A 22,408-nucleotide genomic window follows, 5' to 3' on the forward strand; every position below is an offset into this window, starting at 1 on the left:
CTTTAAGTTATTATCACTTCCTCCCAGTACAGAGAAAGCTATGAGAGAGTGTAAGAGAGCCAGCTACTCCCAGGGTAGCCACCCTCTTATAGTAAAAAAAATGTGGGAAATTGGGAGTGAGGCTAGAAACATAGCATATATAATATACATTTCAAAGTGTATGTGTCTGGGAGTGTGTGTGTTTGTGTGCCTGGGAGTGTTTGTGTATGTATATCTCTGTGTGTATGACAGTGCATATCTGTGTGTTTCTATCAGTGTGTGTGTGTGTGGCACTACTTATTTGTATGTGTGTTTAGGTTTTGTGGGTCTATCTGGGATTCATAACTATGTATAATGGTGTCTCTGATAGGGTTTTGCTGCAAGCAAATGTGTGTGTGTGAATGTACTTTTCTCTGTATGTGTACGTCTCTGTGGCTGCCTGGCTGAGCACACATGTCTGGGAAGGAATGACTAGGGGACTCAGTCAGTGTTTTATAGTGTTTATTTGAACCACATAATATGTCAATTTTGGGGTCTAGACAAATTGTTAACTGGAACCTTTGGGTTTAGAGGTAATTTTTAACATAAAAGTTTTAGGTTACACACTTAAAAGGAGAAGTGTGATAGCAGTAAAAGAGAGAAAATATTTACATATAAAAGTTATATGCAAATTTAAAAAAATGCTAAAATTATTATGTTCGTAATCATTAGTATATATTTTATCTGTTAGCTTCCCTTGATTGGGTCTCCTGTATGACTTTTTTCTTGAAATGTAAACTCTATGATGTTTATTAGATAACCGTCAAATTGCACTGAACTGATAACAGAAACACAAAATCCAGATTAAAATCGACATGCTATGACTATAGCCGAGCTCGAGAATGTTGCCTAGATTTTGCAATTTGGTTTTCAATTAACTGACATTTAATTTTTGATATACCAGTGTGTGTGAAAAACTGGCATAAGTTTAAAAATGACTTAGATATGTATTACACTTTAAAATGTAATTATAAAAAGAAAAAAAAAAAAAGAATGTGGACCCCCAAATTATCAGTAAAGTAAGTAGCCTTTCCTCTTTCTCCAGCCCATAGGCTGTGTGGTGGAAAGTAACATGTAATATTATAAAGTCTGTCAGATTACCAGTATCCAGGGCCCTTTATATTAAACTTGTGGGCCACACAGGGCCCAGGAGATACAGTCTTCTGGACACATTTTTCATTTATGGGCCCTTTGAGGGCCTAGCAGATGTCCTAAGCCATGTATTAATTTGCACCTAAAACGCATCTCCAGGTTCTGACACCTCCCTGGTGTTTAGAGGTCAAGAAGCCACTAGCTGCTACAAATTATGTTGCTAGCAATCCCCCTCACACTAATAACAGTGACCCAAAAAAAGGAGGCCTAAGAAAAATAAAAAAACCCTCATAATAACCGCTAGGACTGTTTAAAATAAAAAAGGGCCTGAACGGCAAAATAAATAATTAATTAATTAATTAACATTGACAAAAATAAATCTATGTGAGCTCCTCAAGGGCTCAGCGCTGACTGATGATCCAAAGTGGAAAAGGCCTTCTCTGCATAGAATCTCAGTAAGAGCACTGTTATTATACATGTCTACATTTCCCAGTTAGCTATCTGGAGAAGCATGATTGGAGCGTCAAAATGCAGTGATTCCCGGCCGACCAATCACAGTGCTTTTACTGAGATTAACACAGGGGAAAAGCCTTTCTTGCCTTGAATCCTCAGTTGGCACAGAGCTCTCGGAAAGCTTGCATTGTATTATTTTTTGCTCAATGCATTTTGCTTTTTTTTGTGGCTTTAAGAAAATGGGCTCTTTTAAATTAAGTGGTTAATGTTTAGCTAATAAACTCAAATAAGTATTTGGAAATATTTTGAATTCTTCAGTACCATATAGTTTTAATGAAACAACAATTTCTAATACTGTTTCTATAAAACTAGTTTAACTATTTTAAAATTATTATTTTTTTAATATAAACATATTTTCCTTTTCATGCTTCCCTGGGAAAATTAAGATATTAGATTAGTTCATAAAAAGCTTAATTTTCCATGCTGAAGGAACATAATTAAAATAAATACATCAAAGAAAGAAAGTGATACGGAGCATATGCAAACATAGTTTAATTTTAAAGTTTCCTTTAAGCAGATACATAGAATGGAAAACTAATGCTAGATTAGGAGACTGAATGTTATCACTGCGACAGAGTCAACCATGTAGTGCGACATGCTCTTTATTGCAAAGTGTGACACCACTCACAATATATTTATAAACAAGCACACACATATACAGATGAACACACAACATGCATTTTTCATGGATGACGTGGGGATTAGATATACATGTTAGCAATGTTTGTTTCAGATGTAGTTCTTTTTTTAAATGTTTACTTTTGCTTGTGATGTTAGTGAGTCATACCTCGTATCCAGTGATAGCTATTTGGTGCATAGAATCGTTCACAGATTTGATAATATCCAGTACAGTCGCAAGGGCTTCTTCTAATTCAGCAGTCCCTTCTGAATTCTTACTGCACTTCAGCATTTCCTGAACATTCAAAATCAAAATTATTTATATATATTTTTTTCAAATTTCATATCACAAAATGGAAAATAAATAAAAATTCTGCTTTTTTTCTTAAAAAATATTTTCTTTATTTTAAATTTATATTTTCTTTATTTTAAATGTATGCATAAAACTTTGTTACTACGGATAGATAGTAATTAGTACAGTCCTAACTACTATCATCAGAAATAAATGGACCAGAACTATAATGGCTAAAAAAAACCAAGTCAGTTCTGATATTCAGAAATAAGTCTCCCAGGAAGGATGGATAGTTAGCTGCACTACACGCTAGAGCCTTAAGGCAGGATGGCAGACTAAGGTCCCCATATGCTGTGTGTGTGAGGGGGAGACTGTGTGTGAGACAGTGTGTGATGGCTGAGTTTTGTGTATGTGGTGAAGATTGAATTCACTATCTGGGGGGCTGAGTGTGCTTGTGTGTGCTGTTTGTGTATTGTGTGTAGTAGCTGAATTCTGTGTGTGGGTGATTGTCTGTGTGGAGGGGAGTCTAAGTGTGGCTGATTGTTGTGTGCATGGTGTTTGAGTTTTGTGTGTGTTGAAGGAAAGCCTTTCCATACATATTTCTCTATTATTTCCATTTGCCTCTCCTGCTTACCAGATCCTCTGACTGGAGTTTGGCAAAGTAAAACATTGCAGTTTCTGAGAAATGCAATGTTTACATTAAGCTATAAACACACATTTAGTATCTGCCAGTCTAACAGCCAATAGAGGCACTTTCTCGTGAAGATCTTTAAAAATCAAATGTCTTCACATTCAACATCATCACAGTCGAACACTGTGGATTTGATTAAATGCTTCTCTATGAGAAACATCTGACTCGTGGAGTGCCGCAGTTGCCAAGCATTGCAAAAGTGATGGTAGGAGCCTCACTCAATCCCAGCAGTCACCCAGTGCTCTGGAGCAGGACCAGCAGTTGCCAAGCATGTCTTCTAGGTCCTCAGTGCTTCTGAATAGAGGTAGTACAATTTCCTAGTGGAGTCTGTTCTGGCACTGGCTTACATGTAAGTGCAAAGTTTTTTTTTTGCCTTTTTTATATTTAAATCAAAACAACAAAAATAACACACAAAGTATGCGGTACACATTAGGCCAATGTTGGTGCACGATTTTACATTCCTGCTGCTCAACCGTAAACACAGGATGAGGGAGACAAAAAAAAAAGTTGCACATGTGGTAACAAAAATGTACACACAAAGGTTATAAATATAAAGATATTTATTTTTAGAATATTCCTTTAATTTGTTTCATTTATTTTAGTTCCCGATTGTTCTTTTAAGTAGTTTAGCATCACACCCAAAGATGTCTAATTAGGCAGATTGCTGGTTTCCTGTCATTATGTATCAAATTACTTTTTGCGACCAAGTGATACATTCCAATATGTTTCCCTTGTTACATATTTGGGTTTTAACACTTCAGGGTTTATTCACTAAACAACAAATTGTAGTGAATTAAAAATGTAGGGTAAAATAGCCACGCATCTGCATCTTTTTGCCTAAATTTTGCATTTAAGTTAAGTTCCCTACAATGGTAAGCTTAGTGAATAAATACATCTACTCTAGATGTAACAATTTAACCATATATTCACATCTAATGTGCGGATGTGTATAACACAAGCAAGTAGTATTGCTATAACTTATCTTAGTAATTGAGTGAAACAGAATTAATAATGCATTTGATTACATGTAACGCAAATAATTCACACTCTCTCAATACTTTCACTTTACAACAACAACACATGGAATGGTTTCTAGACAGGTTCCTTCACAATAGATTTATCGTGGTTTCTTTGAAGACCCAGGCAGTTATGTTGATTCCAATGGTGATGTTTTTGTAAAGTAGACATGTAAGTTAAATATGATAAAAAAATTTTTTAAAGACAGTATACAAGAAATGCATTTTCATCCTGCAACTGAATTTAAAAAAAAACAAAGTTATGAAAATGAACGTACAAATCGTAAAATAACTGAACAAAGCCGATAAATCTTATCCACTCCACATACATTTGCACCAATGCATTTATTGGATATCTGTTGAAAAGGCACTGTAACTGCTTTATCTCATTGAAGTGGGTCAAGTTTCAATGGCCCCCTGGAGCTGTCCTTCCATTTAACATAAAATGTTAAACTTTTCATTCTAAATGAGAGTCTCCAGCAGCATATTATCTGTGTGCCGCTTGGTCTAAAGGGCGGTAGGGATTTTTCTGCGACTGTCAGTTGACTGCTAACGGCCTAGCACCAATTGTTGGTATGAATTGGTACGGCTAGAAGGAAGTGTATAATCTCTGCCTTAGCCATACCTCCAGTAGAGGCCAGGGTGTGGGTGGTACTAAATGGAGGCACAGGAGACTCCAGGCACTATAACCAATCCAATTAGATGAAATGGCTCTAGTGCCTACACTGCGCTTTTAATAAATAGAACACTGAAAGAAACAAAAAGTGCACATGATTATTGTACTCCAACCAACCAGTGTGAAGATTAAGCATCACTCACCTACAGTGTTTCAATCTACTGTATCCAGGGCCGGTGCAACCATAAGGGGGTCACAATCTCCAGGTGAGTGGCAGGAGGGGAGCACACAGCACTCCCCTCTTTCCAGTCACTCCATGAACTGTGGCTGAGGAGACCATGGTAGAGGATCTTCTGTATCCTATACCCAGTCTGAGAGGAAGTGCTCATTGAGAGCAACTAACAGCTTCATGTCAGACTGGGTAGAGCAGGGGTAGTCAACCTTTTTCTACCTACCGCCAGGGCCGGCGCTTCCTATAAGGCTAACTAGGCAGCCGCCTAGGGCGCCATATAGGAGGGGGCGCCCTGCGCCCCCATCGCCGGCCCTTTAAATGCCACAGCCGCCTGAGCGCTCTGTAGAGAGCGCTCAGACGGCTGCCGCACTGCCTCACCCTTCCCTGTATCGTGGCCGAGCTCCTCTCCGGTCCGCGACCCGGCCGGACTGACAGGAAGTGCACACTGAGAGTGTGCACTTCCTGTCAGTCCGGCCGGGTCGTGGACCGGAGAGGAGCCCGGACACGCTACAGGGGAGGTGAGGAGAAGATTGGAGGGGAGGAGGGAGAATATTACAGGGAGGGGGGAATATTACAGGGAGGGAGGGAGGGGGGAGAATATTACAGGGAGGGAGGGGGGAGAGTATTACAGGGAGGGATGGGGGGAGAGTATTACAGGGAGGGAGGGGGGAGAGTATTACAGGGAGGGAGGGAGAAGACTATTACAGGGAGGGAGGGGGGAGAGTATTACATGGAGGGAGGGGGGGAAATATTACAGGGAGGGGGGAGAATATTACAGGGAGGGAGGGGGGAATAGTATTACAGGGAGGGAGGGGGGAAGACTATTACAGGGAGGGGGAGAATATTACAGGGAGGGAGGGTGGAATAGTATTACAGGGAGGGAGGGGGAAGAATATTACAGGGAGGGAGGGGGGAGTGAAGAAAATGTCAGGGAGGTGGGGGGGAGAAGATTACAGGGAGGTAGGGGGGAGTGGAGAAGATTGGAGGGAGAAGAAGAGAAGATTACAGGGAATGAGGGGGGAGTGGAGAAGATTGGAGGGAGGGGGAGAAGAGACGATTACAGGGAGGGAGGGGGGAGAAGAAGAGAAGATTACAGGGGGGAGAAGAAGAGAAGATTAGGGGGGAGGAGAAGAGAAGAGATTACAGGGAGGGTAGGGGGGAGAAGAAAAGAAAATTACAGGGAGGGAAGATTGCAGGGAGGGGGGAGAAGAAGAGAAGATTACAGGGGGGAGAAAAAGAGATTACAGGGACAGGGGGAGAAAAAGTGGAGAACACAGGGAGGGGGGAATAAGAGGAGAACACGGGGGGAGATGAGAACACAAGGAACACTCCTTTTTACAAGTACTCTGCTCCTTCTTTCTCCTATTCTACAAGTATTCTGCTCATTCTTTCTCCTATTTTACAAGTACTCTGTTCCTTTCTCCTTTTCTACAAGTACTCTGCTCCTTCTTTCTCCTATTTTCCAAGTACTCCACTCCCTGCTATCGTGTATCCCCCCCAACTCCTCCCCTTCCTCTACCCGCGTGGTACACTCGTTCACGAGCGCACACACGCGCGATATGGGCACACCTGCACATTCAGGCACACACGCTCGCGCTTTCATGCACTCGCATCTGCAACCTCGCACTTCCTGCTTACTGAGTGCGCGAGAGATGAATAGAGCGTTCATCTCTCTGGATGGAGGGAGGATTCTGCTACCGCCCACCTGGAATCCCAAAATGCCCACTGGTGGGTGGTAGAGACCAGATTGACGACCCATGGGATAGAGATGCTAAGAGACACACAGGTGAAGAAGCATTTTTTGGGGGGGAAGAGGGATAGGCAAAATGCATCTTTGCCTGTGTAGCCAAAAATCCTTGCACTAGCCTTGCAGGCTTTCTAATAGTGAAATGGAATGGTGATGACAGTCAAGTTCCCATATTTTTTCCAGATTTCATCCAAACTTAATGTGTTGTTAATAGGAAGCACTGCACTGGGTGGAGGGAATAAAATTACGTCATACCGTGTATTAAATAAATATATAAATATATAACTGGTTTGTCATTTGTCTTTTGTGAGCAGCTAACAAGACGTGCTAGTGTGGAGCTCCAAATGAATACACTAATATAATCACCAAACTGCCACAATTTTGCAGCAACAAGACCTGAAAACCGGAATATTTCTGACCCTAATCCCCACAACAGAGATGGGGTGAAAACATGACCCGCCCGCAGGTCATTTGAAAGGCCGAAGATGGCGCCTGGTAAACCCCTCCAATCTTCTCCTCACCTCCCCTGTAGCGTGTCCGAGCTCCTCTCCGGTCCACAACCCGGCCGGACTGACAGGAAGTGCACACTGAGAGTGTGCACTTCCTGTCAGTCCGGCTGGGTCGTGGACCGGAGAGGAGCTCGGACACGCTACAGGGAATGAGGGGGGAGTGGAGAAGATTGGAGGGAGGGGGAGAAGAGACGATTACAGGGAGGGAGGGGGGAGAAGAAGAGAAGATTACAGGGGGGGAGAAGAAGAGAAGATTAGGGGGGAGGAGAAGAGAAGAGATTACAGGGAGGGTAGGGGGGAGAAGAAAAGAAAATTACAGGGGGGGAAGATTGCAGGGAGGGGGGAGAAGAAGAGAAGATTACAGGGGGAGAAAAAGAGATTACAGGGACAGGGGGAGAAGAAGTGGAGAACACAGGGAGGGGGGAATAAGAGGAGAACACGGGGGGAGATGAGAACACAAGGAACACTCCTTTTTACAAGTACTCTGCTCCTTCTTTCTCCTATTCTACAAGTATTCTGCTCATTCTTTCTCCTATTTTACAAGTACTCTGTTCCTTTCTCCTTTTCTACAAGTACTCTGCTCCTTCTTCCTTTTCTACAAGTACTCTGCTCCTTCTTTCTCCTATTTTCCAAGTACTCCACTCCCTGCTATCGTGTATCCCCCCCAACTCCTCCCCTTCCTCTATCCGCGTGGTACACTCGTTCACGAGCGCACACACGCGCGATATGGGCACACCTGCACATTCAGGCACACACGCTCGCGCTTTCATGCACTCGCATCTGCAACCTCGCACTTCCTGCTTACTGAGTGCGCGAGAGATGAATAGAGCGTTCATCTCTCTGGATGGAGGGAGGATTCTGCTACCGCCCACCTGGAATCCCAAAATGCCCACTGGTGGGTGGTAGAGACCAGATTGACGACCCATGGGATAGAGATGCTAAGAGACACACAGGTGAAGAAGCATTTTTTGGGGGGGAAGAGGGATAGGCAAAATGCATCTTTGCCTGTGTAGCCAAAAATCCTTGCACTGGCCTTGCAGGCTTTCTAATAGTGAAATGGAATGGTGATGACAGTCAAGTTCCCATATTTTTTCCAGATTTCATCCAAACTTAATGTGTTGTTAATAGGAAGCACTGCACTGGGTGGAGGGAATAAAATTACGTCATACCGTGTATTAAATAAATATATAAATATATAACTGGTTTGTCATTTGTCTTTTGTGAGCAGCTAACAAGACGTGCTAGTGTGGAGCTCCAAATGAATACACTAATATAATCACCAAACTGCCACAATTTTGCAGCAACAAGACCTGAAAACCGGAATATTTCTGACCCTAATCCCCACAACAGAGATGGGGTGAAAACATGACCCGCCCGCAGGTCATTTGAAAGGCCGAAGATGGCGCCTGGTAAACCCCAAGGATCCAGCGACTCTAAATGAGGAGAGCCTTTCGCTCATAAAGGCCGCTAGCGCAGTGTACCAGATAGAGGACTCAGACTCCAACGACTCACCCTCCACTAAGGGCGAAATTAAAAAAATACTTCTGGACTTTCGAGCAGTCTGGAAGTCGGACCTGGACAGTGTGCGGTCTGAGGTGGGTAGCGTTACAACCCGCCTTGGCGCAGTGGAGAACTGGGAAAGGGAGTTACGGCTCATTGAGACCCGATCCCAAATGGAATCACTGACCCAAAGAGTACTGAGACTTACCCGCACAGTGACAACACTGGAAATATGGCACTGTAGAAGAAATGTGTGCATCTGTGGAGCACCGGAAAAAATAGCCCCAGAGGCCTTACTGGAGTTCACCAACAAAGTGGCGACGATGCTGGGGGCGAAGAAAAATGGTGAAACGTGGCCCATCACAGTGGCATCCAGAATCCAGAAAGCCCCAGCCGCCTCTGTGGATGCTCCCAGGGACATTATTGCCATAACCCGGACATCTCTGTAAAAATGGAAATCCCAAGTGCAGAAGACTACCACCATTTACAATGACTTACCTTTCTCAACTCTGATGGAACGTAGAAAGTTCATGCCAATCACCCGTCAGCTGCGGGACCACGGCATTAGGTATCACTGGGGCGCATCGGGCACTCTAGTAGTAACACATGGAGAAGACGTTCTCTCGCTGTTAGCGGAGGAGTACCCTCAGAAGTTCCTGAGAGCACTTCCTATCCCCGCTCTTATCCCCAGTAGAGGGGAACAACGAGACCACGGGAGGTGCCGTTATCAACCTGGAGCACCGGAGGACCCCTGATGTGGAGGTAGCGAAGAAAAACCACAACTGCGGAACCCTCCATAGAACTGTTCATGCACAAGAGTACTGGACACATTTCTACCTCCGGGCACGGTTAAGGTCATTACAAGAATCAAGCCCATTACAGACCCTATTATTTTTATAATTTTTTAAGTTTTCAACATTTTCTAGTTTCTCCTCCTTAATCTTTATTTTGATTATATTTTAAGTTTAGAGTTCATCTAAGCATGTTGTGCATCTAGTTCCTGACAGACGGGCACTTCATGCCCACTACTACTTTACCCCATAACTCTCTCCTGTGAAACAGTGCATGTATGGGAAGTGAAAGCAAGTGAATGAGTGGGGAGTAGAGACCTGGGGAGAACCGCAGCAGGTACAGGGAGACAGGGGCCAAAAGACATACCTGTATACAGGAGCGGCACGGCAGGCCAAGCCACTACATGTAACAGTTTATAGGACCACAGCCAACATCAGATACTCATATAGGCTAATTAGTTGAGCATCCCACTGAGCAACAAACGTTGTGAACGAACGCAGCAAAGGCCTTACTAAATAACTTAAAACTCGAGTATCTATACAGCAGGGCAAAGATCACATGGGAGAGCGGCATAATTGTGACAGCGCAAGATGAGGGAAGAGAATAAAAAGAGGACAAATTAATGGATACAGGCAAGGGGATCCGAGAGAATGGGATAGGGAGTGACTCCAGCATTGGGTGTTGGGATGCATGATTTCAAGGTGTGACGTGGAAGGATATGCATATAGAAGCTTGTGGGGAGAAACGTGAAAGGAGTGGGTGTATTACTATGCATCGTTTTACAGTTTGTTCTTCAACTGCTATGTTTATTATTGTAACACACTTTGATATATTTTATTTACTGTTAGAACTTATGACAATGTCCATTGCCTAAAAAATGTGTCTCTCTAGCTATTGTTGACTACATTGTTATAATGCCACAGCACAAATAAAGAATTAAAAAAACTAAAAAAAAAAGTTTACCTGAAACTTATCTGTAGGGCAGTCTGCTGAATACAGATGCCCTACCTCCAATGAAATAAGCACTTCTAAGTACTCGAGAAGCACTGGGCACATTCAGTGTCGTCATAATGTGTGTGATGTCGCAAACATCAAGAACTTCAAAAATCAAAGGTCTTAAAAAAGAAAGAGGTGTGATTCAAGCTCAAATATATTGCCGCTTTTAAAATGGCGATGTCTTGCGTTGTCAGACAAAAGGGACTGCATCAACGCACCTTTTTATTTATTTCTAAAATATTTTACTAGGAAGTATACATTGAAATGTCTCCCATTTTCAAGTTTTGGTACGGATGTTTAGATTAAACACTTGGAGGACTTGTGATATTTTATACCACAGAACTAAAGCAACTTTTGTAATGTTTGTAATGACTAAACTTTGAACTGCGAAGCATGAAATAAATATTGTTGTTTGCCTTCCATCTCATGGACTTACTAGGTCTCCTTCCTAAAGTATCATATGGAGTTGGGATACCAAATTTCAAACCATAAGACTCCAAACACAACCCTAGTAAATGACCTTTCTTCTAATAATCTCTGTCGCCCAGTGCCCATATCAGTCTAACTTCACAATATATATAACTCCATTTTTCTTTTAAATGTATAATATTATTTATAGTGTTGTATATGAATATTAAATGTTTAGCTGATTACATCGCAACTCAGTTCAGTCCAGGCCCAGCCAGGGTACATATTGCAAAGCGGAAGAAAAGTAAAAGCAATATTATTTAATTTCTACTCTTCTCTATATTATTTCTCTATGCTGACTGTCAGGTACAAATCGCAGGGCTTATAGCACTGATGGATGTGGAGCCAAGATGGAAGCACGCAGATGCAGGATAAACATAGTACATCAACATGTATCCTGTAAAATTATTTGAAATAAATGTATATTGTCCATTATCTTACACACACTCATATATTATTTAGATATCCATACACACACATGGAATACATAGAGATTATTATGCTATGAAATGTTAATTAAACACAAGGTAAATTGTAAAATCAAATACCTTTAAAAGTAACTGATATTTAGTAATCCTCTGGACTGGCTTCAGGAGATAAGCGTCTAAAGAGAGCTTGTGATCTAATTTGCGCTGACATTCCTATATAAGGGATTGAAAGAAAGAAAAAAAAAAGTCATAATACATAATGATTAGATATATTTTTAACAATCCTTAGAAAATTGATAACAAACTATATAGGTGTGGTATATTGTGCCATTAAATGGAAGGTTATAGTAATAATGTTAATGAACCGTACACTTATTTCCAACACTGGAGGATTAAGCATTGAATACAAATCTAGCAATTTTCGATAAATTCAAGGCAATTGTGTTTACAAAACACTTATGGACTTATAGATTAATACCCAACTTGTTGGTGGTGGGGCCTGACCTCCAAGATGGCCGGTTGTGCTTCTCAGTAGCTCCTGACGATTTGGGCACAAATCAAGCGAACAGCTTCAGGATTCGGTACCTTATGCTTCCAAGCTGCACACAGATTGTTGGTATAGTCAAGCACAAACAGCAAAGCTCAATATGAGTAACCTGTCGACTAGCAGTTGTGTCCGTCTCTGTGACCCACTGGAATTGGCGCGCAGGCCGGGGTGAGAAGCAGACGATATCGCGCGGCTGTGCACACATACAATTACTGCTTTTAAGCGAACCTTGTTACCCTCTTCCCCCCCTTGGACAGGCGTGGGTCGTCCTGGTCTCCACTGGGCCAGCACTCCCAAAAAACAACAGCTTGTAGTAGCCTTTGAAGGGAAACTCACCTCCTTATAATTTTCCTGACACCTGACAACCCGGTGAACACGAGGCCAAAATGGCTGTCGCACCAGAGTTAAAGCCAGGCCAAATGAGCTCTGATGGCTGGAACTAGAGGAGAAACTTTGAGACAAACTTTGACAAGATTAGGCAAAAGTTCTGGCTCCGAATAAGCAGCCGATCCCAGACCCCAGCACCTCTTCTGGGTTGTGGGCCCATCACATCCACCCAGCCTACCACTACCCAGGAGTTCCTGCCGGCTCATGATCCTGCCACCTGGAGAAAGTGGATCCCTGGACACACTGCATCGGCCCTTTTTAAGGCCTGGGCCCAATGTGACGGGAAGATCTGGTGCAATGAATCCAACTTGATGCGCCTGTATGAAATTCAATTACTTCAATTGAGCTTGGAAGGGGCGAATGGTAATGTTGATACCAATATAGCAGACGCCCATTTGGTCTGGTCTACAAGCGGCATCGGTTGATCGGCAACAAACTGAACTTTTGCACATACACAGCACTCTTAATACAATAATGCAGTGAGATATGTCATATTACCCTTACTTGTCAAGTGTGCAGTACCCAGTGGAATGTTAATTTTTAGCCTGCTACAGTTTATGAGCATGTTAGGTAGATCTCCTGCTTTTTCACCTCTTCATGCCTGACTAGTTTTATATGTTATTACTCTCATCTGACATTGCATATCCAGTTAAATCTACCATGCTGGTTTGTGTTCCGACTTTTTCTTTCCTCGTAGTCAGACATGACTGTTAAGCCTGCATTAACCGTCAAAAAAATGTGCAGTTATTCTGAATGCCAAGTTATTCTGAATGCGATCTTATAATGTCTGTTACAATTACTGCTTGTTTGAACTGTCGTGGCTATACAAACTTGTCTGTATTCTTAAGCACAACAAAAATACAAATTTATAAAAAATATATACTTTTTTAAATTAAAACACTTGTTTGTCTTATACAGCCAGAAATTCCAGCACAGGGACTGGAAAAGGGCTTAACCCTAAAATATTATAACCCACAACATTTAATACACGAGAGACTTCAGCCTAGTGCTAAAACTCTAGTTTTTTAAAAAATGTATGCTAGTTAATTGTCAACCCCTTCTAATTTTTCATTTTAAGGGACAGCTACAGTGCTGGGAAAATTACTCTAAATAGCCTACGACAGCAGTTAAAGATAAAAGGTCTCCTTAAAGATACAGGATAATACAGGAGAAAGGATGGAAGATAAAAAATACTCATCATATATCCCCATAACCCAAAGTACCTATGCAATTATGCTAAACTTGTTCGTATATATTACTAATGGACTATTATAACCTACTTCAGTGAGTAGGCAATCTAATTTATCCACAGATCCAGAACTCCTGTAAGAGACAGTAATGAAAAAGAGTAGCATGCAAATCATCACTTAGAATGTACTAAAAAGAACAATAGGCGAGAGAATGTAAACTCTCTCTTAATGCTCTAAAACGTTACAGTGATGCTGCAGAGCTAAAGCAAACAGTACTAGTGTATTAAAAAAAATTGTAAATGGATAGAGGGAAAATAAGAACAAGATTAAAGCTATCTTTATCTTCCGATGGGCAGGGCTGGATTAACATAGGGGCTGATGGAGCTGCAGCTCCAGGGCCATGCCTATGAAATAGGCCCATTGATTTAAAAATAAAACAATAACAATATTTTTTTATTTTATTTTTTAACTACTACTCTTCACGTACTCTTGCTTAAGTATGTAAACTTAAGAGGGATGTAGGGGAACAAAACTGGTGTCGATTGGCTGACAGTGAAATTAGTTAAGGTAAAGCAAATGCTCTTGCTGCCTCAGCCTCTCTAATACTGTGGCATGTTCCCTTTCCTCTACACTCACTACATACACATTTTCTCTATCCCAGACTGTATAACAGGAGCTTCTGCCTGCTAGTAAGAAGGTTAGGAGAGGAGCGGACCAGCGAGTACTAGGGGACAGTCCTTAGAAAGCATGGAGTGAGCGCATCATTAGATACATTTATGCCAAGTTTAGGGTGCTGCCTGCATGGTATGCCCTTGGTTGGTCATCCTGCATGGTTGGCAGGCAGCCTGACGTGCATTCATGCCAGACTGACCATCTAATTCTCCTTGCAGACACGCCCCCTTTTTGGACAGGTTTGTCCCTTTGGGCAGTTCTGGTTATGTGATTCACATCAGTGGCCCCCACTCTTATCCTGACCACCGAAATCATGCTTCACTGGACACTGCTATTAGAGGGTATGGATTTACCTGAAAGATTAAAGCGGGAGATTACCATAGGGTAAGCTGTATCCTATGAGTTTCCCTCCAGCACCACATCCACCAGATACATGACACTTGGGAGGAAGAACTGTTTTAGTGTTTTCTGTCAATAAGATTTTGTAATCAGGCCCATCACAATTGTCAGAACCAGGCCGAAAGGGCTCTTAATCCGGCCCTGCCCATGGGACAGGGGAAATAATTTGTCCCATAGTGCTAAGCTTAATGGTGTAGGGCTTAGCTCATTTGCTTGAAGTAATCAGCTGACACTCTCAGACAATGAACTGGCTCTGCACAGCTTCTGCCTCAATGGAGAAAAAGACGGGTGAGCAGACCCTAGTTAAATTGTACTACGTTAAGCATGCAGTAGTTGTTATGATGTTTGGAGTGTTCCCTTAAATAAATATACCCTTTAATGACTACATCATTAGATATCCACTGTTCTTGTAGAGCAGTGGTCGCCAACCCAATCCTCATGGACCACTAACAGTCCAGGTTTTGTCAGTATCTCCATTTGAATAAAAAAAACAGGAAATACATAGATCCTGGACTGTTGGTGGTCCATGACGACTGGGTTTAGGACCACTGATGTAGAGAACATGCTGCAGCTATTGTTTTGTAGAAAAAGAAAATAACTAATTTTGCATTTCCATAATCCACCTTTCCCCTCACTTGTTTTTTTTTACTAACAGTATCATTAATGAAACTGAGAATTGCCAAGAATTCATCAAAGAATTGCATATCTAAGGCAAAATAACTGAGTGGAAATCATACATGACTCAGATTTCTTTTTAAATTAAGCTACCTTAGCTTTAAATGTGTAATTCCACGGTGAGTCCACAGTCATCTGCAATTTAATGCTAAATACAAATTTGCAACTAAAGTCACAATGCAGTGGTGCAGTCTTTTCACAAGAGAACATAAGTTCATACACAATAAGTAAAAACAGCGCAATGGAAAAAGACCACCAAATAGTGGAACTGCAAAGAATGTAGGAAACTAGCCACAAAACCACTTATGTGTATGAAGAGTAAAAGTAGAAAACAAAAACTCTCTGCTGCTGAGTTTTTAAATGAATGTGTATTTATTAATCCAAGAAAGAGAGAGAGAGGTCTGTCCCTGTATTATATAGAAAAGATCGATAAAATACTTTATTGAATGAAACTAAAAACACACACTTACAAATACTAGATCGCTAGTCACTTCTGCCACAATAATGGATAACTGCCTCAGTTATAATTCCATGATCATCCTAACCTACGTATTGTGAATTGTTTAAAAACCTATGAACTCAAGACAGAACCTTTCAGTAACTTTTTCTTTTCTCATCTTCTTATTTCTTTTCGGAAACGGTTTCTTCCTGTCTCTGCCCTGACTTTAGCTAGATGGCTTAGATTTACTATGTCTAAACAGGTTTTGATACCTCTGTTTTTGGAGCTCACTCCTGCAGCAGTGTTATGTCAAGTAAAATCTTTTAAGCTGGAGGTTGTTGGCTGACATACTTAAAGCCGCAGATGGGTCTTCGGATTAAACTTTTAGAGTATTTTATTTTAAACCAAATAAGGTTCCTCATATATTATTACGCAGGGTTTCCACATAACATTCCACCAAATGCCAACAGGCAGGAACAGGAAGTGGGGAACCAAAAGAAAGGAAGTGCATTATCCACAACCAACAATGGCCCAACTACCCATATTTCACAATAGGCAAACTCATACACTCACATACATCCTTGTACACAGCCCAACAGTCAATACAGTACAATTCTATTTTACATTAGCTTTCAACACGCATAATACAAGCCTTCGGTCTGAGATAAAAGTTTAGATTTTTCTAACCTTCGGTGACAGAATTATATTATACATATTATCCCACCCGAGTAACCCATCCTTTTGTAAGATCTTGCCGCTTCAGCATTATAGTTTTTTCTTTGATTTCTTCATCCTGCTGTTTGCTATGGATTGGTTATTCTTATATTTCCTTGAAATTTTCAGCACAAAAGAGTAAAATTAGTTGTGGGTCAACTCCTTTATAGACTGTGCTTTATTTTGATTGGTTAATGAATGTTCTAAATTGTCATATCAAGTTTGAATGTCTTTTTTGTTCCACCAAAGTTTGTTATTAACAATTTTGCTGCACGAATTTAATGCATATTATTATACTCCTGTCTTTAATAAAATCTATCTTTTTGTCACTGAAGGTTAAGAAAACTTAAACTCTCAAACAACGTGTGATGTAGGGAAAATGCCAATGATGTAGCTGTTATTTTTATTTAGCCCTCAGCAATAACACTTGACTCATGGTGACTTTTGAAGGGAAATAAATGTAATCTCTATTATATAAGTGGAGCGCATTCACAAAAATACAGAAGTTAATATTGATACAATAATATTGTGCTTTACCTGGAAAAAAATACTTTCTCCACACTGTCGCCAAAGTGCTTCAGATCTTGGTTTGTTTTGGCAATATTTTTCATAAATTTGGAGATCTTCTTTCTGTAACATATACAAATATGGCTTTATATACTCATCACACTGAAATGAAACAGATCTTTTTTTTCTGAAAGAAGATAACTTGAGATCAAGGTTGATGATCTCAGCCAAGGAGGCGGGGTGCCTGGGGCCTAAAAGGCGATTTTAAAACTATACATGTTTGTATTCCTGATGCTATAGTATTCTTTTAACTTCTACTTTCCGTTGCAAAGCAATTAAACAAAAATAGCCCATAATGCCCCGTTTACCTTTATTTATTTATAAAATATTTTACCAGGAAAGATACATTGAGATTTCGTTCGTGGGTCCACAAAACATTGCATTGATACACAAGGGTACAGCCATGGTGTGCATTCTGCAGAGTAACACATTTCTCTGTCTGGACTTCATTCTATCTTTCAACATTTGTACAGAGGTATTGTAAATTACCATGGGCAAATACTAGCAACCAGGGACACGGGTTAGAAGAAGGGTGACACCGGGACAAAATTTTTTGCCTAGGCATTTAAAATCATAGCATTCCAGGGGAACGGGAAGGGACCAGAAAAGGGCCATGTTTTGCATTACCAATGTAAAACCCACCTAGTCATCTGGGCTGGATTTACATCACAAGTACCTGTAGGTGCCCCACACAAAATTCCAAACTAATTTTACTTTTTTATTTAGTTTTTTAAAGCTATCAGCTTTCTGACTCCAGTCAGAGCTAGATTTGTAAAGAACTTTCATAGATAATTGATCATGTTACTTGACAGATGATCAAGTAACTTCACAGTAAAGTGGGAACTTGTATATACAAACACCAAACAAATACCTGGAGAGGCAAAGAAGGAAGCACAGCGAAGAGTAAGGATGTGACTCTGCTTATCTTTACAGTTGTAATAAAAATTATTCAACCCCCATTGAAAATCATTCATTGTCATAATTTACAAATTGAACATAATGAACAAATCAAACAAAAGCAATTGAAATTGCTCAACACAACAAATGCTTCAAGTGGTTTCGCGAAATTCAACTGAAAATGCAACTTATAATGGATTCTCTAGTCTCAAAACTATTCAAACCCATTCATGGCAGGCATCATTACTACTTAGTAGAGCACCCTTTTCCCTGCTGCACATGAGATGCATAGCCAGACACATGCTTCTGGCAGCATTCCTGAGGAATCATAGCTTATTTCTCATGAGCAATGGCCTCCAGCTCAGTAATATTCTTAGGTGTGTGTGCTGCATCCGCCTTTTTCAAGCCAGGTGACTGTGATGGCCACTGTAGTATTTTCCAGGACTTATTCTGCAACCAAGCCTTAATGGAATTTGAGCTTTTACGTGGGATTATTGTCTTGTTGAAAGGAATAATAACGCTTCAGCTTCCTCACAGTTGGCTTGACGTTTTCTTGTAGGATTTTGTAATCAATTAATCCACCTTTCTAATAAGTTTTTTGTTTTTTTTATAACAGTGAGCGGCCACAGGCTGCTCACTGTTTACTAGACATGCCCCTACTCGCGGTATAGCGAGTAGAAGCAAAATTTACTAATACTAAGTCATTTTTATTTAGTATTAGTAAATTTGTCTGAAAGACCAATTTAGGTCTTTCAGCCTTTTGGTAGATAACTCCCTAATACCGTGGGAATTAGGGAGTTATCTACTAAGCGGCTGCAATAGAAGTCCCGAAGTCCCGAAATTCCGAAGTGCCGAAGTTCCAAAGTGTCGAAGTGTCCAAGTTGCCGAAGTTCCGAAGTGTTGAAGTGCCCAATTGCCGAAGTCCCGAATTGCGAAAATCATGAATTTCGGAATGCCGAACCAAACCGAAAATTTTCCCCATGCACATGCCTAATGTCATGTATGTGTGTTCCTGTGTGTATCTGTGGATGTGTGCCTCTGTGTCTCTGTATCCTATCCGACTCATGCAGCTTACATTAATTTACACTAACTGTTAATAATAGTCGCTAGTGCCTAATCTGTATATTTTGAAGGACTTCCTGTGTGCTCTACAGTCTCTCTGGTGCTTGAGGGCAGGTGTATTGTTTTGTCTTTTTAATGTTCTATGTTTCACTCACAATGCAGCCATTTTGCCTGTAGAGATCTTTATATGCATGTCCTGCCCTGAAATCTAGAAACTGCTGCAGTGCTAATACAAATCTGCTCATTTTCAACACTCACAACTTCATCACATCAATCACATACACATGCAGTCAAACATGAATTCCACCAAACAAGTGCAATACCCCACACTCACACACAGGACTGCCACTTTTAAGGAACAGGGTCGATCAATGAAGCCTGCATGGAGCAGACCACACTACAGTACTAGAGCAGACCGAGCCCCTTAATAGACAACACTGAGTGACTACTTGCCCCCTCCTCTCTCCTGTGCAGCACCGCTGATGTCAGATTAATCACTCTATGTGCTCGTGAAAGCTGTGTGGGAAGTTTAACCCCTTAAGGACCAAACCTCTGGAATAAAAGGGAATCATGACATGTCACACATGTCGTGTGTCCTTAAGGGGTTAAAGAAGAGCCAGAAGCTTGCAGCCCTGTACCAACTTGATTCCCCATTAGACACCAGAGGATCCACCCAGTGGCAGAGCTAATGTAGAGAGGGCCCTGGTATAAGAAATTTGTTTAGGCATCCCTCTAGCGCAAAAGTGGTGAAAACCTTGATCCCCATATGTTGTTCAACTCCCGCGATAAGGAATGGGAAACCGGCATAAAATAAAGCATAAATCACAATGTTGACCAAGTCAGATACAGAGTGTGATGCTTAGACTTGACATATCTGACTTTATCGACGCTGCGCTTAATACCTTTTTTAATGCCGTTTTCACATTATTTTGTGTGTATATACCTGCACAAAAGGCTGGTCACCACTGATGAGTTATTCTCTGTCATTGGTATATCCCTAATTTTATATATATTTTTTTATTATTTGTATTTTGTTAGAGTTATACACATAGTATACATCTGTGCCAATATATGTAAGAAATAAACAATTGAAGAGTACTTTAAGACTAGGTATTTGATCAGCAAACATAGTTATAGAAAAAGGAGTGTGAAAAGACAATATTGGTGATTGTGCTCATCTATGGGCTGTGTGTAATAGTAAGCCTTGGTTTTAAATGCCAAATAAACATGAGAATTAAAGAAAAGGGAAATTAGCACACTGCAAAACTAACAAAGACATCAATGGCGTTTTAAAACTGTCCCTGGCGTCAGGCGAATGTCACTAGACCAGGTTGCCCCGCGGGATCGCTCTCTCTGGGACTCATTTCTTCTGTGGTATATCCGCCCGGTTTGCCCCCTCTGGTATGTTGGCGGCTGGTAGGCCCAGTTTGTGAAAGAGCGTCTCTGGATTACCCTAGAAGGACAGGGTGAGTGTTTCCGTGCCATGTATGATGACCAGAGAGCCCTCTGCACTCCAGTGGTATTTGACAGAGCAGCCCAGCAGCTTCCTAGCTGCCAGCTGTCTTCTTTCTGCAAAGACAGAGAAGGGAAGGTCACTGTAGATGGAGAGAGTATGACCATCAAAATGCACTTTTCCCATGGTTCTGGATTTAGTCATTATATAGGTCCCTCACTGCAATGTCTCTGGTTGTCGCAATAATGTCTCTGTGTGCGTCTGCTGGTGCCGCTGCAGATTTGCGTACTCGAAAAGCGGCCAGAATGTATGGGGTGTCTGTAGAATTTTGAATACCCATTGAGGTAAACAGCCTTTGAACGTTATGTCCCCTCCCTCTACCTGTTCAGGTAGGCTTCTCAGGCGTACATTCCGTCGCCGGTGTTGAGACTCCAGTGTGAGCACCCTCTTGTGTAATTGTTTAACTTGTGTGGTGAGACCCTCCACATGTTGCTTAGTGGCCTGAAGTTGAGTGTCCAGTGTCTGTTCTCTGTCTTCCACAGCTATCACTTTTTGTTGCAGGACCTTTATGTCAGCTTGTGTTTCCTGGAGGTCTGACTTCCAAACTTTTCTCAGATCTACCAACAATCTTTTTATATCTCCCTTTGTGGATGGGGATGAGTCCTCATCTGAGTCAGCTCTTAGATATACTCCAGCTGGGTGAGGTGAGATACATGATTGCTCTTCTTCAGGGAAATCATCTGAGGCATCTTGGTCACTGTGGTGTTCAGTTGCCACCTTTGTGGGTAATGGCGGAGGTGTTCTCTCAAAGGACAGCCTTATGTCCTGTAGTGTAGGCCTCTCCGCCTGGTACTGCCTTTTGTGATTGCGCCTTATGTCCTCTGTGGGTTGTTAGGGGTGCCGGGATCACCCTCACTGGTGGGGGGTGAGGGGGAAATATTCTCTGGTGGGGTCTACACAGGATGTTAATCTGCTGAGCAGAGGGACCCCGTCTGCCCATATGAAGTAGGCCATGGCTCGTACTGTGACCGTAGGTGCCTGAGTTTGCACTTCTGCTACGGAACGAGGTGGTTTCTGGATAGCTCCCCAACCTCTGGTGTGTGATCCGATTGTATTGTAGGATAGCCCGGTCCGGTCGATATAAACACTGATATTGTTGCGGTTCAGCCGGGTCTCTAGCGAGATGCGTCTGCTTGGCTCGGCAGTTAGCCTCCGCCTCCCTTATTTTATAATTTTAACATTTTTTTAACTGAGTAAAGTGAACTGTGGCTGGTAAATAGAAATTAATTTTGAAAAAAATATCCAAATATATTTTAATTAAGCAATACTTGATTTCAGCCAAATTAAATTATATATAGAGGACCGTGCTACCTGCTGACAAGGATCACAATATATATATATATATATATATATATATATAATAAACAATATATATCCCCCCATGTTTCATATATATATATATATATATATATATATATATATATATGAAACATGGGGGGATATATATTGTTTATTATATATATATATATATATATATATATATTGTGATCCTTGTCAGCAGGTAGCACGGTCCTCTAGGGTAAACAACAGGCACAGTCCTTTGGTTTTCATACAATCCAGGCAACTTTAAAGTCCACACAGCAACACAACTAAAACATAAATATAACAGTTTTCCCCTTTAAACAAAAACCTAGCTCGTCTGAGCACTGACTCACTTTTAATACCCCTCTCTATCAGGGTTAAACTAACAAAAACATAACCTTATTAGATAGCAACACTCTGCTAGCTAGCCTGTTGCTTTCCTTTCTCCACTCCCAGTGCTCCAAGCCAGCCTTGACTGCTTCCTTTCTGCACTCCTAGTGCTTAGTCTCCTTGACT

General features: G+C 41.3%; 1 protein-coding gene across 1 annotated transcript in view; it reads right to left on the reverse strand.

The window, feature by feature from the left end:
- Positions 1–22,408, reverse strand: part of MCF2L2 (MCF.2 cell line derived transforming sequence-like 2) — a 446,256-nt gene that overhangs the window by 115,489 nt on the left and 308,359 nt on the right. Inside the window, exons 19-21 of the mRNA XM_063442725.1 lie at positions 17,089–17,181; positions 11,649–11,741; positions 2,411–2,536 (exon numbers count right to left, since the gene is read on the reverse strand). Of these exons, the coding sequence (XP_063298795.1) occupies positions 2,411–2,536; positions 11,649–11,741; positions 17,089–17,181 (312 nt within the window). The remainder of the gene's footprint in view (positions 1–2,410; positions 2,537–11,648; positions 11,742–17,088; positions 17,182–22,408) is intronic.

This window comes from Pelobates fuscus, chromosome 2, assembly GCF_036172605.1.
Source record: "Pelobates fuscus isolate aPelFus1 chromosome 2, aPelFus1.pri, whole genome shotgun sequence".
NCBI lineage: Eukaryota > Metazoa > Chordata > Amphibia > Anura > Pelobatidae > Pelobates > Pelobates fuscus.